The sequence below is a fragment of the Saccoglossus kowalevskii genome, chromosome 13, assembly GCF_978046115.1.
Source record: "Saccoglossus kowalevskii chromosome 13, keSacKowa6.1, whole genome shotgun sequence".
Taxonomy (NCBI): Eukaryota; Metazoa; Hemichordata; class Enteropneusta; family Harrimaniidae; genus Saccoglossus; species Saccoglossus kowalevskii.
Window position 1 is genome coordinate 10,140,503 of NC_140653.1, and position 17,583 is coordinate 10,158,085.

Sequence of the window (17,583 nt, forward strand, 5' to 3'; positions counted from 1 at the left end):
TAATATCAAAAAAAAAAAAAAAACAATTTTCTCAAAATGTATGTATAACCAACTTATTTGGTCTAAATTAACAAAGAATACATTTTTGAAGTATTGCAATACATTTTTGGTGGGAAGAATGAAAGATCTCTCAAGTATTAAAGATATAGGAATTAATAACAAGATCTGTAACTAAACATATCACTGACATAACCATTCAATGTTGTTCAGCGGACACAATTTATTAAATGTGGACAACGTGCACAGACAATAATAACTGAACTGTATTTAGTTCACTGTGGTTTTTAGTGATTTCTTACCTGTGAGTGAATCTTGAATCAGTTTTCTATGCTGCTTCTCTGACATAGATAGATTTGAAAAACATGGCGTACGCTGAGATTGTAGCAGTGTCTTACAAGAGATAATGTTGTATCTTAGCGGTAATGACTTGATTTCCTCTTCTTCTTGTTGCTTACTGAACACTGTCAAGTAAAAAAGAACCTCTTCTGTAAAACTGCTTTCGTTTCAGACACATTTTTGCGAATTTCATGAGTCTGGAAGTTCTCACTATTTTGAAGAGAGAAAACTTTACTTGAAAACTTCTTTGGACACACCGAATAACAGTGACTTTTGTATTAATATTCAGTAAGGTACAGGGTCTTCAAAAACAAATATAGATAAAATTCATGTTAACACTTTGAGCGTCATAATTTTCCCTGAATTTTTTTTAATTTTGAACCAAATGGACTTAATTTCCCATTAGCGACAAGTATTAATCAACATTTTTGAAAAATTATAAAAAAAATTGTGTGGGTTTAAAATTTGTTGATAGTGGCAAATATTGACTTTGGCGCTCAATGGATTAAATTGCCCTTAAAGCGGGAGTTTTGTCACCTGCGCACGCGTGGGAGTCCAAAACGACGATAACAACACACGCTAAAAATGCGAAGGCTTATGGGTAGATGCTTGTTTGTAAACAATGACACGCTATGGCCATTTGACGCATGCGTAGGTAAAGACATTCTTGCTTTAAATGTTTACTAATTTTGGAAAATGATAATATTGTGTAGCAGTGTACTCTTGCAGTGACTTTCATGAAACTTAAATTGTTAAAATCAACAAAAAGTAAAAAGTTTGCAGAATTAACACTTACAGAGAATTACGATATATACGGCTATATGATCATGAAATATAACCTTTGACAGAAAGTTATATATGTACATGCCAGGTCACTTGCATTATGAGTGGTGGACAATATTTCCAGAAATGTTTAAATGGTTTTCAATGTACAATAATCATGAAATATAACCTTTGACAGAAAGTTATATATGTACCTGCCAGGTCACTTGCATTATGAGTGGTGGACAATATTTCCAGAAATGTTTAAATGGTTTTCAATGTACAATAATCATGAAATATAACCTTTGACAGAAAGTTATATATGTACCTGCCAGGTCACTTGCATTATGAGTGGTGGACAATATTTCCAGAAATGTTTAAATGGTTTTCAATGTACAACAATCATGAAATATAACCTTTGACAGAAAGTTATATATGTACCTGCCAGGTCACTTGCATTATGAGTGGTGGACAATATTTCCAGAAATGTTTAAATGGTTTTTAATGTACAATAATCAAAAATATAACCTTTGACAGAAAGTTATATATGTACCTGCCAGGTCACTTGCATTATGAGTGGTGGACAATATTTCCAGAAATGTTTAAATGGTTTTCAATGTACAATAATCATGAAATATAACCTTTGACAGAAAGTTATATATGTACCTGCCAGGTCACTTGCATTATGAGTGGTGGACAATATTTCCAGAAATGTTTAAATGGTTTTCAATGTACAATAATCATGAAATATAACCTTTGACAGAAAGTTATATATGTACCTGCCAGGTCACTTGCATTATGAGTGGTGGACAATATTTCCAGAAATGTTTAAATGGTTTTCAATGTACAATAATCATGAAATATAACCTTTGACAGAAAGTTATATATGTACCTGCCAGGTCACTTACATTATGAGTGGTGGACAATATTTCCAGAAATGTTTAAATGGTTTTCAATGAACAAGAATCATAAAACATAACCTTTGACAGAAAGTTATATATGTACCTGCCAGGTCACTTGCATTATGAGTGGTGGACAATATTTCCAGAAATGTTTAAATGGTTTTTAATGTACAATAATCAAAAATATAACTTTTGACAGAAAGTTATATATGTACCTGCCAGGTCATCTGCATTATGAGTGGTGGACAATATTTCCAGAAATGTTTAAATGGTTTTCAATGTACAATACAGTAATCATGAAATATAACCTTTGACAGAAAGTTATATATGTACCTGCCAGGTCATCTGCATTATGAGTGGTGGACAATATTTCCAGAAATGTTTAAATGGTTTTCAATGTACAATAATCATGAAATATAACCTTTGACAGAAAGTTATATATGTACCTGCCAGGTCACTTGCATTATGAGTGGTGGACAATATTTCCAGAAATGTTTAAATGGTTTTCAATGTACAATAATCATGAAATATAACCTTTGACAGAAAGTTATATATGTACCTGCCAGGTCACTTGCATTATGAGTGGTGGACAATATTTCCAGAAATGTTTAAATGGTTTTCAATGTACAATAATCATGAAATATAACCTTTGACAGAAAGTTATATATGTACCTGCCAGGTCACTTACATTATGAGTGGTGGACAATATTTCCAGAAATGTTTAAATGGTTTTCAATGAACAAGAATCATGAAATATAACCTTTGACAGAAAGTTATATATGTACCTGCCAGGTCACTTGCATTATGAGTGGTGGACAATATTTCCAGAAATGTTTAAATGGTTTTCAATGTACAACAATCATGAAATATAACCTTTGACAGAAAGTTATATATGCACATGCCAGGTCACTTACATTATGAGTGGTGGACAATATTTCCAGAAATGTTTAAATGGTTTTCAATGTACAACAATCATGAAATATAACCTTTGACAGAAAGTTATATATGTACCTGCCAGGTCACTTGCATTATGAGTGGTGGACAATATTTCCAGAAATGTTTAAATGGTTTTTAATGTACAATAATCAAAAATATAACCTTTGACAGAAAGTTATATATGCCAGGTCACTTGCATTATGAGTGGTGGACAATATTTCCAGAAATGTTTAAATGGTTTTTAATGTACAATAATCATGAAATATAACCTTTGACAGAAAGTTATCTATGTACCTGCCAGGTCACTTGCATTATGAGTGGTGGACAATATTTCTAGAAATATTTGTTGCACTACCACCAATAATCACTGGAAAATCTAAATTTCAACATATATAATTATTTTCAACCATATGCAAATTTAAGGAATTTACATATACATTACAATATGTAAATTACCTAATTTCAATAACCGATGTCATGAATGTTTTTTATTATATTTTTCAAATATCAACCTCCTCTAACCAGTCATTACCTGATATTATTTGTTTGACAATTCCAATAGTAGCTTTACTTGACTCGTTCACACCGACGTCTGCATTAAAGGCACATTCTTTGAGACTAGTGTATGCGTTAGTCAGCCAGTTCTTCTCCTGAAAATCACCATTTTACGAAACAGATAAATTAGTAAAGCATTAACATTTTGATTTCATCGCTATATTAGCATGAATGATCTCCCAAAATTATGAAATGTGATTAATTATTAATGAAATTGTGAATAAAAACTACAAGAGCAAAAGACTTACTTCTTAGTTGTGGTGTTAAAATAAGTTTGCAAAGAATTCATTCATCAATAAACTTCTTTGGGATTCACAAAATACTATTTAAAAGCTGTAACTCAGTTATGGATTGCATCTTTACCCGAGCAATGTTAAAAGTTGTGATATGAAAACAATTAAATTATCTCCTATGATCATGTATGCACATGTGTTTTAATCAAGATTTATTATGCATCAAGTTCAACCAGATTGCCCGCCGACCTCACATGCCTACAGAAACCATCCAATCAGTGGCTCCTACCAATTAATATACATCAATCAGGTCGTATGCCGTACATGTAGATACCATAAATCAGTGCCTTCACCAATCTATGTACATTTAATTAGATCACATGTCAGGCATGTCACCCAAAGACGACATTTTCCATTGATTTCATGAAAATACCTAGGTAAGTGTTCCTCCATAAAGTACATGAATATATTTCCCATATAATTACATGTAAATTGTTTGGATCCTTCTTAGTTTCAACTATAGGTGTGATAGATTTGACAATAGTTTTACTATCCACATAGGAATTCCAAGCTTTAAAGGTTCAGGTATACTATAAATACGCTTCTAAACAATAAGGATTATTTGCTTGAAAGTCACGCTGTAGTAAACAGCTCCAGCCAAGCTCAAGTAAAGATGCGTTTTCTCGGACTTACAGATTGATTATGTCATGCCAAAATGGATGTATGTGACTATGAATATCACAGCAGTGATTATATATAGTATTTATGACAATAAATAGTGTACGAGTTGAGATTTTGTTGGATAAACGTCAAAAACATGAACCGGAAAAGGAGACATGCTACTAAGAAAATACAAACCAGAAATACTCTTATTCGTCCCTTAATAAAATGAATACTGTGTTTAGTATACATGTAGTTTACTGTTACTTTGTGATAAAAAGCGTATTTCAGAAATACGCAGCATATGACGGTAAATGGAACAGGAATGAGACTCGGACCAGATGCTCTCTAAAGTTGCCAATGAAAGACCAATAATATTACATGTGACTCAGTACGAATTAATTTACTGGCTTTTTCGTGGCTTTTTTTTACTATCTTTACTGTCGCCACGTTCCAGTAGCAGCATTTATGCGAGTGAAAGTGTGAACACCGTGCAGTGAATGTTTTTTTTTGACCGTAACGAGCTTGAACATCCACACCCTAAGCATAAATGCATCATGGTCATCGCTGTGTCATCGTAGTTCAATGATAAGAGGGTGGCAAATACATATGATATGTTAATTCTGCATTTCAAACGAATGCCATTGTTGAAATAAACGTAATTCAAAGAAATGATCAATGCTATTTGTAACACATTCCATATTAGCTAGTCATTACGGAATGCCTATGAAGCTCAGGTCTGTGCTCTGTGGAAGCAAGTCTGACTGACCTATTATATACTTTGATGCTTATGGGTATTGGTGCTATCAGCTTGTAAATAAACTATGAATTTCTGATAGATAGAATTTTTTATTTGGAACGTACCAATGAAATCTTGGGTAAAGTCCAAAAATAACAATAACAAAACAAAACATTCAGAACAACAAAAACTTACAGTACTAAAACATATCGAGAATATAGAAAATAAATTTTGCAATAATGCTAAGAATGAAAAAATCATTACTTGAAACAATAATAGGAAATAATTCATCCATGCTAAAATCTTCCAGCTTTGGGGCATAGATGTATAAAGCTGCAAGAAATCTAGATCTTTGTTCTTTGATTTGACAATTATTACAATATAGAATGTAATGTTTCTCATTCCCTATTGCATTGCATTCATGGAGATTACGTAGCCTGTTTTCCTTCAAAATGCTTTTGTGGCTACCGGATTCAATGGGAAGAAAATGTGCAAAGTTCTAAATTTAGTATAAGCTATTCTATGATTTTAATTTTTAATTTTTTCTAAATAATGTTCAAATTCAAATTTTCTTTAGAACGCCTGTAAAAGTCAAGCTTACAATTGTTCAACAAATTGTTTTTCCCCTTCATACGGTACAAACATTTGAGCTTCTCTTTAAAAATATCACAAAAATTATTCTAATGTGGATCTGAAATAGTTAGATCTGTTATGACTAGTAATTTTTGTATAAAGTTAAGCCATGGGTCATGCACAAAAGTTTTGGATTCATCATAGGCTGCATCAATGATAGAATTGTTTTTTTTTTTACATACTAGTCTTTGATAATATTTCATAACTGAGACACAAATATCCAATATAAGTGGATATTGACCTAATTCACATTTACATGGGTCAATAGATGCCTTCCTGTGCACACCCAGAACTCTTTTACAGAACTTCATGTGGAGTTTTTCAGGAATTAATTTATCTGAGAAAAGTTTTGTTTCAAAATTGCAATTGTCAACTGTACATTTATTTTTACCAGACCCCTTGTAGATGTTCAGCATAACCCCTCCCCACACATCAGCCCCATATAAAGCTGTGGGTTTGATAATAGAGTTAAATAGTTTTTTAGCCAGACTAACAGAATAACATTCCTCACTGATCCAAAGCATTTTGTACATCTTGAACAGTGCTTTCTGGGCTTTGTCTTGTAGCCTAGACATAGCATTATGAAACTTTCCATTTGTTTGAAAAACAATGCCAAGGTAATTATAATAATTAACACACTGTAATTTAGTGGCATCAAAATAAAACTGAAATTTGTTTTCTAAGTTTTTACCTCGTCTATTAAAAATAATGATTTTGCTTTTGTTAATATTTACTTTTAAATGCCAATTGTTACAGTAATTTCGGACTGCATCAATGCACTTTTGTAACCCCTCTTGGGTTGTAGAAAACAATAGCAAGTCATCAGCATATAACAAACAATTGAGCTTCAAGCCATTTAAATCTACAGGGTCAAAATTTTTAACATCGTCACAGATCCCATTAACAAAAATATTAAAAAGTTGAGGACTGAGGTCACACTCTTGTTTTACCCCTCTGAATTGAAATATGGAGTAATCCCTGCACTCAATTGAATGCTATACTTAGTGTTTTTAATAGCCTTATAAAAATCTCCACCCACACCTAACTGAAGAAGTTTATATAACAGCCCTTCTCGCCAGACTGAATCAAATGCTTTGGAAAAATCAATAAAACATGAAAAAAAATAATTCCCTGATTTTTTTCAGTTTGCAATTGACATATTTATTAATTAAGGATTTAAGAATATAAATATTATCTGTCGTAAGATGGTTTTTCTTGAAGCCAAACTGATTATCCACTATTTGATTAGTTTCTTGTAAGTACTTAGTTAATCTAGTATTTAGCATCATAATATATAATTTAAATACACAACTAGAAATGGCAATGCCTCTATAGTTATTAGCATCCTTTGGGTTACCTGACTTAAAATAGGAATAATGAGACTACTGTTCCAATGTAATGGCATAATGCCTGAATTTAAAACTTGTGTGGACATTTTAGTAAGAGAATTAATAATAAAGGGAGCCCCATGCTTCAACATTTCATTTTAAATCATATCAGTGCCTGAAGCTTTGCCTGACTTTAAAAGTTTAATATGCTGCAATACTTCCTTATTAGTGAAATCTTGATTAATAATGTGTTTGTAATCATCTAAACTTTCCATACTACTAATATCATTTACAATAGTCTGTGAGAAGCTTTTATCTTCCACGTTAACTTTATTATTTAAACATTTAAAGTGATTTAACCATGACTCTACACTGATGTTGTCATGCTTTTGTGGGTTTTTATCTAAATCACCAAGTTTCTCAAGTAACTTCCAGAAACACTTAGGATTAGACTCTTTAAGCATAATGATTTTATTACATAAATTAGCTTTATATTCCTTTTTTTTATTCTTAATTAGATGCTTGTATTTTTTATTAATTTTATATCGTTCTTGTCTAATACTATTGATAAATGCGAATATTTAATTAGGTTTCTTCTTACCTCACTGACATCATTGTCAAACCACTTTTTATGTTTTGGTTTATTAGCCTTTTTTTTTTTTTTTTGAATTGATAACTTTAAAAAAACTCTTTGCTGCATTAATAATAATTGAATTGAAGTTAGCCACTGCTTCATCAACATCAACAAAATTAGAAATCTGATAATGTTGAAGTTTTTCCCCTATATTCTTAATAGAAATTGCTTTAATATAATTTTCCCGATTGTCGCCATCCCAGATAATTTTGCCGGGTAAAGGGGAAAGCAGGCTATGATCATCTACCATATTATGTTTAACACATGCAGACAGAGACACAGATATAGGACAATGATCAGATAAGTGATTTAATGGCCAAACTTAATATTGCCCCCCGGCACAGATCTAGAAGCAGTACCTACACACGAATTGGTGACGTCATAAAATACATGACCTTCAATCGGGGTCGTTTCCTCGGTATATACGAATTGGTATATACAAATTACAATAAAGATACTTAAGACATTACACATAAGGTAAAACAAATCACGTGACAATATAATGATAATAACGGTAATAAATCCTAGCTTAACAGTTGAAGAGAACGCTCATATAGTCAGTCGGGTGACGCCGAGGGTCACGAACTGTGTTGCAAAATGGCCGTGTGGTTGAAACTGGGTCATGGCGTGACGGGTGAGGAAGACATCATTAAACACTCAAAATCACACTAAAACGGGGAAGTGGTTGCATATTACGGCGTAGCTAACATGGGAAATAAAAAAACGCCCAATACAAACGACATGGGTTCGAATCACACTAGATACACACTCACCAGAACCGAAGCAATCAGAAACCAGCAATCGTTTTGGCTTTTCCGTTCAACTCATCGGAACACTGGAGTAGTTAGAAAAATGAACACCACTTAACGACCAACGTCGTGGCGTGGTACACAAGCGTGCCATCAAAATAAAACAAAATTAGCTTGAAAAGACAGTGGGTTCGAGTCCCGGTCAGAGCTACCGTGAAAACGTAAATCAAATAAACTGAAATCTCTCAAACCGTAAACAAGTAAACAAAGAACGTCGCAAAAAATAATAAACCTCACAAAACTGCACCATACAAAACTGAATGAATAAATAATAAAATAACTAACGTCTTAAACTGGACGACGCGCAATTTGTTCAACAGTTTCCAGATTGTGACAAGAGATAAACAAGACCCAAGTCAAGGTAAGTTTTGTTAAAGTGTCGATGGCGTTCCCTATATTACGAAAACAATTCAGGCAACAGACGAATATCTTCTGTGGTGTTGTTGAATTTATACCGTGTCTGCGGAATTGTTGATTGAGGGTTCGAAGCCAGCAGTTAACGTTTTGTTAGAAAGTTTCACAATTAAATCAAATATCCAATGATACCAGTATATTTATTTCATTAGTTTAACAACTTGCAATGGTGGAAGTTGGTCAAACACGAGTTCTTACACCTAAATAAGTATCAAATATTTGTCGACACATTTATTCTCTCAACCTTGTAGAGGTGGAAATTAATTAAACAACAGGTATTTACTCACAAATATGATGGTCAATATTTGTCCGCACATTTATTCTCTCAATTTAACAACTTGTAATGGTGTAAAATAATTAAACGAGAGTTGTCTACACCAAAATAAGTCTAAAATATTTGTCCGCACACTTATTCTCTCAATTTAACAACTTGTAATGGTGTAAAATAATTAAACGAGAGCTGTCTACACCAAAATAAGTCTAAAATATTTGTCCATACATTTATTCTCTCAATTTAACAACTTGTAATGGTGTAAAATAATTAAACGAGAGCTGTCTACACCAAAATAAGTCTAAAATATTTGTCCGCACATTTAGTCTCTCAATTTAACAACATGTAATTGTGGGAATTAATCAAACGAGAGATGTCTACACAAAAATAAGTCTAAAATATTTGTCCGCACATTTATTCTCTCAATTTAACAACTTTTAATTGTGGGAATTAATCAAACGAGAGCTGTCTACACCAAAATAAGTCTAAAATATTTGTCTGCACACTTATTCTCTCAATTTAACAACTTGTAATGGTGTAAAACAATTAAACGAGAGCTGTCTACACCAAAATAAGTCTAAAATATTTGTCCACACATTTATTCTCTCAATTTAACAACTTGTAATGGTGTAAAATAATTAAACGAGAGCTGTCTACACCAAAATAAGTCTAAAATATTTGTCCGCACATTTATTCTTTCAATTTAACAACCTGTAATTGTGGGAATTAATCAAACGTGAGTTGTTTACATCAAACTAAGTATTAAATATTTGTTGAGACATTTATTCTCTCAATTTAACAACTTGTAATGGTGTAAAATAATTAAACGAGAGTTGTCTACACCAAAATCAATCTCAAATATTTGTCCACACATTTATTGTCACAATTTAACCACTTGTTAATAGTGGAAATTACTTAAACGCGACTTGTTTAATCAGTTGACATCAATGCAACTTACCCGCAGACAGTGCACAACAGAGTATCATTGTTGAGCAATTATAAACAGGAACGTGTCTTGGCATTAGGGTAAGGGTCGAGTCAGGTATGGGCAACGGAATTATTAACAGGAACGTGTCTTGGCATTAGGGTTAGGGTCGGGTCAGGTATGGGCAACGCAAATGGCAAACACCCAATTGGCAAGATGTACACTAACGGGTTATGGCATGCATATAGTTTACACAAGTAAAAACACAAAATTGGCAATTTTTTGGACAATTGTAACTCAATAATAGAAATATGTTGTATTTCTATATATATACACACTATATAGTCTTATCAAATGCAAATACATCCAGTCAATCCATTGTGGTCTTGTGGGTCAGTTCTCTACATAGTGACCAGGAGGACCTGGGTTCAATTCCCTTGCCTGCCCATCTTTTTTTCGCAAACACCATTTGGCAATAAAGCTAAATATGACAACAAATTATTTAATTTGCATGACTACCCACATAGCTCAGTTGATTTGTACTATGTCAGCAATGTGAGCGATCGTTGGTTCGAATCCAGTATGTTTAGTTAGATTTTTGAATGCTAGTGAAGACAGTGTCCTATGAATAGGACTTAAATCCTAACTCCTGTGTGAAGACACTCGTGGTACAGTGGACAAGACAGTGCGCTGGGAACTCAAAGATCGCAAGTTCGAATCACGGATTGGACACTCCTACAAAAGACATGAAAGACGTTAAAATCATAAACAGCGGATTCAAAAACTCAAGTCAGGAAAACAGAACACAAGAATACTACCTCACATGGAAGCCAGTCGAAGTCGTCAAAGAACGAACACAGTCGAAGAACTAACACAGTTGACAGCTGTAGGTCACGTGCAACAACAGACACGAGGAGCATGGCTGCTCTCCAAATGGGTCCCTTCTTTTGTATTGACCCCCTAAGGATTGCTAATCCCCCTTTCTAACTCTTCCCCCAAAAATAATATATCGCCCCTTTTAAAATGTAATGACCCACAAATTAATGAATATTCATGAGCACAGAAACTGCTACGTCATGAATAAATTAGCATAATTTAAAAAAAAATTGCATAAAGTGTAGGTACTCCTTCTGGAGCTCTGCCTTGCCCCCCCCCCCCCCACACCTAATATGGGGCTCATATCAGGACAGAGGACGTCGACATTCAGAGCAGCCCGCGAAGCTGAGGATAATTTGGGTTATGACAACGTAATATCGGGGTCATACATCAGGACAGTGTCTTGATCTATTTTCGCACTATCGAAGCCAACGACAAGTAAGTGAATACGGTCGGACGTAATAAACCATATCTACAGAAATGAACTACACTCGTACCCAATAATTATGGACTCGCTATTTTACCTACCGCACTCGTCTTGCCAAGTCCTTCTTTCGTCGCCCTTTTTAATAAGGCATCCATCGTCTATTTTGACCCAGCCGCCTCAACGCACACTCTTCTGTACACTATTCTACCGGCTATATCAAAACAGAATCCGTTTGAAGTTACCAGTACATGTTTCAATTTCAACTCAGCCGCCATTTGACGTTCAGCTAGGGGATTACTATGGCCGCCTTTGTGTTGAAACGTAATAAACAGCGCCATCACACGCTTAATATTCGTAAACGGGACGTTGTTGATTCGACGTTGGCCCACGGACGACTGACTTCGAAACGTCCCTTCCAGATCTGCCTTTTTATGGATTTACGCTTATTTTATGCGAACGTCACAGTGTTCATTGTAACGGCTTATTGTAATCGAAGAAACGAAACGGAACGAAACGGAATATTTTTGTCAATATTGTGCGTATAAAACCTATTTTCTCTGATTACAGTTTATTTTTTATTATGATTGTCATCCAGTTTCGTTTCGTTTCGTTTCGTTACGTTTCGTTTCGTTTCTTCGATTACAATAAGTTAAGGCATATTCACATGAATTGTTTTTCGAGTTGCTAAATTGATCGAGTTACAGGCAGTGTTCACATGATCATGCTTTTATTTCGGCTAAGTTGCACACCGGCACCATTGATTTTCGAAATTATATTTAGATCCGCTTCACAAACTCAAGCATGATATCGGTATAAACTATCGATCGACTTACTATATTCCCTTTATTCGAACTAAAACAAGGGAAATCCTATGAAAATCGAAACACCAGAACAAAATGTACATAAGCCTCTGCGCGGATATTTTGAAGCAGAGACCCGCGCATGCGCAGTTCCCAAACGCATGCACTAACTTGTCACTGACAAAAGTCACTGAAAACATTTTGAGCAATAGTACTAGAGTTAAATATAAGTGCCTCTGCATTCTCCATGATTTTCGTAACTTGCTATGATCGGGGTAAAGAAAAAAACCTGTGGTTACTTTCAACAGTTAGCTGGAGTCTGATCAAAATCGTCTCTCAAATTCAGGCTTCAGAATGTAATGAGCTAAATGTTTATTTCAGTATCTATCAACATGACCCATATTTCCTTTATTTTTATAAATATTTTTCACAATTCAAACCGAAACAAGAGGTTTTTGTTGGTCGATGGAAACACATTAGAACATTTTTAGATGGTGTCATTACGGTCTGTGCTCATTGGTTGGCTGGTTATATTTGTTCGTTTGCATGAAAACCGAGCACGCGCTGTACAACGACCACCACCCTTTAATACCACAATGTAAAATACAACAGGATCTTTTTGTTTGCAATAAATTTATTGTTTCAATCTAAGTATTTAATAGATTGCGATTCTGACCAACAGAATACAATATACATAGTTTCGTTTAGAAGAACTTGACCTTTCCATGTATATCTCAAAGTCATACTTGTGGGTGCGCAGAACTGTTTGCGCAGTTCGATTTTCAGTTCTCTGCCGTGCTGTTACAGTGTGCCTCTGCTCTCATGCTCTCACCATTTCCCATGAGTCATGCCCTCTATCGGCGAAGTGATTAAGCGACGTCAAAATGACGTAGATACGTGCAAAAAATGTCGTTCCAATACACAACTCTGTTTGCGCAGTTCGTTTTCAAGTTATCTGTCGAGCTGTTGACTGTTGAGCTGAATGTGACTTTTGGCACAACTGTCGATTTAAATCGGTTGCTTCTCTGGCGGTTTATTCGTTTTAGATCCAACAGAGATCTTTATATATATATATTGTATTTTCAGTTCCCATACAATGTAAGAAAAAAAAAAGTTTTAATCTGCGATAATTCAACTTTTAGTAATGCCCTCTATTGGGGAAGCGATTCTGTGACGTCAACCATACGTAGTTGAATGTGGGCAATGGTGGTTTGCGCAATTCTGGTCGGCTGTATAGTAGTCATCGTTAATAATATAATAATTCTCTAGAAAAGAGCTTTTTTATTGACGGATGGCAAAAGCTTAAAACAATATCAACGATGTGAACAGGTTTTTACGTCGCAAGAACTAAATACACGCACCTCAACAAGTTCGTCACATCGAGCTTATTGCGGCGACGCGAACGTCACGGAGCCTGTTATAACGCGAACGTCGCTTGTTGTATGTATGTAGGACATGAAGTTTTATAATTTAGAGCATATTTACATGAATTGTTTTTCGTGTTGCTAAATTGATCGAGTTACAGGCAGTGTTCACATGATCATATAGAAGATAATAAATTGGTAATCGTTCTAAGTAAGTTCTAAGTTACTATTGAAAATAGATATTTTTTAATAGTTACTTAGAACTACGATTACCAAATATTATCTTCTATATATCACACTTATCAGTCCGAGCAGTCCGATTTATTTTTATAAATGTTTTTTTTTTTTTTTTTGTGCCAGGCGACAGTTCCGGGCATTGAATGTCACTGTTGTCTCTCCTAACTTTTTTTTGTATGTACAAATTGCAAGTGCTAGTGCGGACACATAGTGCATTTTTGCAAACAGAAGTCATATTCATGTTTGGGACTACATGGCATGACTGTGTGGCCGTCTTCCTATCAAATGGCAAATACTACCAGTGACAGGAGCAGCGTTTATTAATGTATTAACTACCTTCACATGATCATGCTTATATTACGGGCAAGTTGCAGACCGGCACCGACACGGTCAACTTTTGACTTTGAATGAAGCACAGGGAGATGGACAAACTTATGTATTTTAATAAATTATTAAATAATAAAATGTTATATAACTTTTCTTTTACCCCCCCTTCCTGGTATCGATTTCAAGTAATCACTGATCTTTGTTTATACATCGTCCGAATCGCACGGTCTCGTGTCTTCGACCTATAGACCGACGGAATAAACTTAGACCTTTGCTAGCGAAGATTTGTTTATACCATAGACCCTCCTCCTTATTATCACAATCTTAGTTACCCGCTAATGTTATATGCAAATTTTAACGCGCGATGTAAACACAACATTCACACCCAATGGGATATTATACTATAATAGGGTGTCGAATGTTGTGTCTACATCGCGCATTCAAATTTGCATATAACATTAGCGGGTAACGAAGATTGTGATAAAGGAAAGAATGGTATAAACAAAGGTCAGAAGGGGGGGGGGGGGTAAAAGAAAAGTTATATAACATTTTATTACCTAATAATTTATTAAAATACATAAGTTTGTCCAACTGCCTGTGAATGAACTGTAAAGGCTGCGTTCAATCACAGTCTTTCTATGCAAGGTTACTAAAAAAGTAACCGTGCTCTATAGAGGGACTGTGGTTCAATCAAAGAATCTAGAAAATACAATCGCAAAACGGCGGGAAATAAAAAGTTTGTCTAATATCGAAATCTAGGACAAAGGGTGCGTGAATATATTAATGATCCCGGTTAATGATAACAGCAAGAGTCGAGCTAGTAGTAAAAGTGCTTAAGTGAAGTGACTGAAGACTGAATGGTCTTTGCAAGTTTTGCATATGGGGCCACGGTTACTTCTAGCTCTGAGCTTTTAGTAACCGTGATGGGGCCCCAAGTGTTTGCACAGGGAGCCCTGTAGTTTCAGTTATAAAACGACACTTCACCGTTCATGTCCGAGCGGAACACATCACCAATCAGCATACCATCTTGTCATTCTATTAATTATTATTCTACTAATATCTTTAGTAATCCACAGAAAACGGCGCGTAACTGGTAAATTTACACTACATCTTTCCAAGCAACATAATGCATCATCAATGACCTTGTTTCGCGATGCACACAGTTTAGACAGGGACATACCATTCATAGCATAGGGTTGGAACACGTAACTATATGTGAAAATGAGAATTACCTTCGTTTGGACTTATTGCCGAGATAAGTAATAACTTCGAACTTAGACAGAAGTTCTGTTACTTTTTTTTCTTACTCACGTGTAGTCAATATAAACATTAAATCGCTAATTTGGGCGTGCCCTAGGTGGGGTAGGATGAACTCCTACAAATAAATGGTACAATCCAAGTTGTTTAGATTAATTTTGTAAACCATCTTTCAAAACTGCATTTCTATGCGCATGTGTCCCATCAGTAACAGTTCCTTGTTAGCAATTCTGCTTCTTTTTAAACGGTGTTTTTTCTCCAGTTCTCATTTAGTGTTCGGTAAGTTCATAAATTTACTGATGTTGTTGTTAGCATGTTTTGTGACTGTGCTTAGCTGCTTTTCTTACTTCATACTTTATTTGGTTCTTGTTTATGACAAACATAAGACCATGGAACTATAAACTAGTTCCATGATAAGACCTAAGACGAGCCCCATAAACAACAGCTGCGGAAATCGTACAGTTAATTCTGGGTTTGTTGAGGGGGGCGGACAGCACAATATCACTCACACAGAGACGGTGTTTGGGTACAGTAGGGGGTATTTATTACTAATCTTAAATTCACAATTAACAACTACTGATGAGATCAGTGGTCTTCCCCTTTGACAACTAGCGGTGGAAATGTCAAAGGTCATATTCAAATCATTTGCTAGGCTGAGTCAGGGGAGACCACTGGTAACTGTTGCCTGTACTACAAACCGAAAACACTACGAATGAAATTCACCCTAAAGGAAAAAAATAAACACATCTCATAACTGGCAAGAAAACAAAATATAAAAAGTACTGTCAAATTACAAAGAGAATAGCAAAACTTTCTACATTTAAATGTTCACAGGGAAACCAGAATTCAGCAGACTTGTAACTGATAAAAGACGAAAGGAATTATTGTTACATAGTTAATAATATAAAGACTGTAAACATTGCAAAAGAAATATCTCAAAGTATAATTAGGAAAAGCAAAAAAAAAACAAATAACGAATGTTGTACAATGTCAAGGCATATTAAAGTAAATATTAAATGCTGTAAATAGCAGTGGAAAGAATCCCTTACAAGCCAGGGTGGGAATATGGTGGGTAAGCAGAGAAAGCACTGTTAACTTGGCGGCTACAGCGATCGCAATGATATTAGTTGTGATTAAAGGTCACAAAGTGGGTCTCTGATATCAAGAGTAAGTGTTACAACTGCACACAAGTGCAACCATGGAAGTAGACCGATTTCCATGTAGTGGAATGATTTTCAAGTAGCAGCGTAATTTTCATGTAGTGTTCATTATCATAGTTTATTCATAATTCAACAAAACCTATCAAAAATTGCATTGTCCCGCACCACCTAGGAAAACTTGCAAATGTTCAAAGTACAAGTACGCATTGGATAAAAGATACATGGAGGTTTAGCAACTGAGACAGTTTTTACATGTACCTGGTATATCCCCGACCCGATGCAATATTTCTGGTTAGAAACAAAGCTGCATGTACATGTACCTTATTGCATTGTAAATTTGTTGCCATCACATGTAAACAAAAGAGAAATATTTGTTGAAAGTTGAGCAGGGCGATTTTTCACTCAACAAATATTGGCACAGCACAGTGCTGTAACATCGTTTTTTTTTTCTCCAATGACACTGCCTTTTAAACACTGAAACACGTAATTTGTGCACACAAACCAACGGACCTTTCTAGGGCCATCACGTCCTCCAGACTACTAGAGTACGTAAAACAGGTTGATTTGTTGCTAGTGGACATATGCATATACGTCTGTTATCGTTATGATTGATCATGCATATACAGCCAAAACAAAATCAGTTTGGACTTTCATTTGCAAGATGTGACAAAACGAACGCAGCTAGTGATACATTTCGACAATAAAAATACAAAATAAATGCAATCAAAGGCACAGACCACGTGTGTATTATATATTATAACATGTTGCAGTTAGGGATCGAGTTTCATCTTCCTTTTTTACTCACGCAAATGTACTCACACGTGTTAATAATTATACTTTTCTAGACACACTTAATATATTGAATAAGTTGGTGAAGAAAAAAACACCACAAGGAAAAAGTTTAAAGTTTGAATTAACACAACAGTCAATATATTTTTATTGATCATTAGATTAGGCATTCTACATGATAACAATAACAATGTGATGTCGCAACGTGT

General features: G+C 34.7%; 2 protein-coding genes across 2 annotated transcripts in view; one reads left to right on the forward strand and one right to left on the reverse strand.

The window, feature by feature from the left end:
* LOC102807021 (CST complex subunit CTC1-like) overlaps positions 1-3,465 on the reverse strand; it is a 42,672-nt gene extending 39,207 nt beyond the window's left edge. The window contains exons 1-2 of the mRNA XM_085506811.1: positions 3,459-3,465; positions 300-461 (exon numbers count right to left, since the gene is read on the reverse strand). Coding sequence (XP_085362937.1) covers positions 300-461; positions 3,459-3,465 — 169 coding nt within the window. The remainder of the gene's footprint in view (positions 1-299; positions 462-3,458) is intronic.
* Positions 1-17,583, forward strand: part of LOC144346511 (uncharacterized) — a 75,829-nt gene that overhangs the window by 43,100 nt on the left and 15,146 nt on the right. Inside the window, exon 2 of the mRNA XM_085506904.1 lies at positions 3,502-3,526. Coding sequence (XP_085363030.1) covers positions 3,502-3,526 — 25 coding nt within the window. The remainder of the gene's footprint in view (positions 1-3,501; positions 3,527-17,583) is intronic.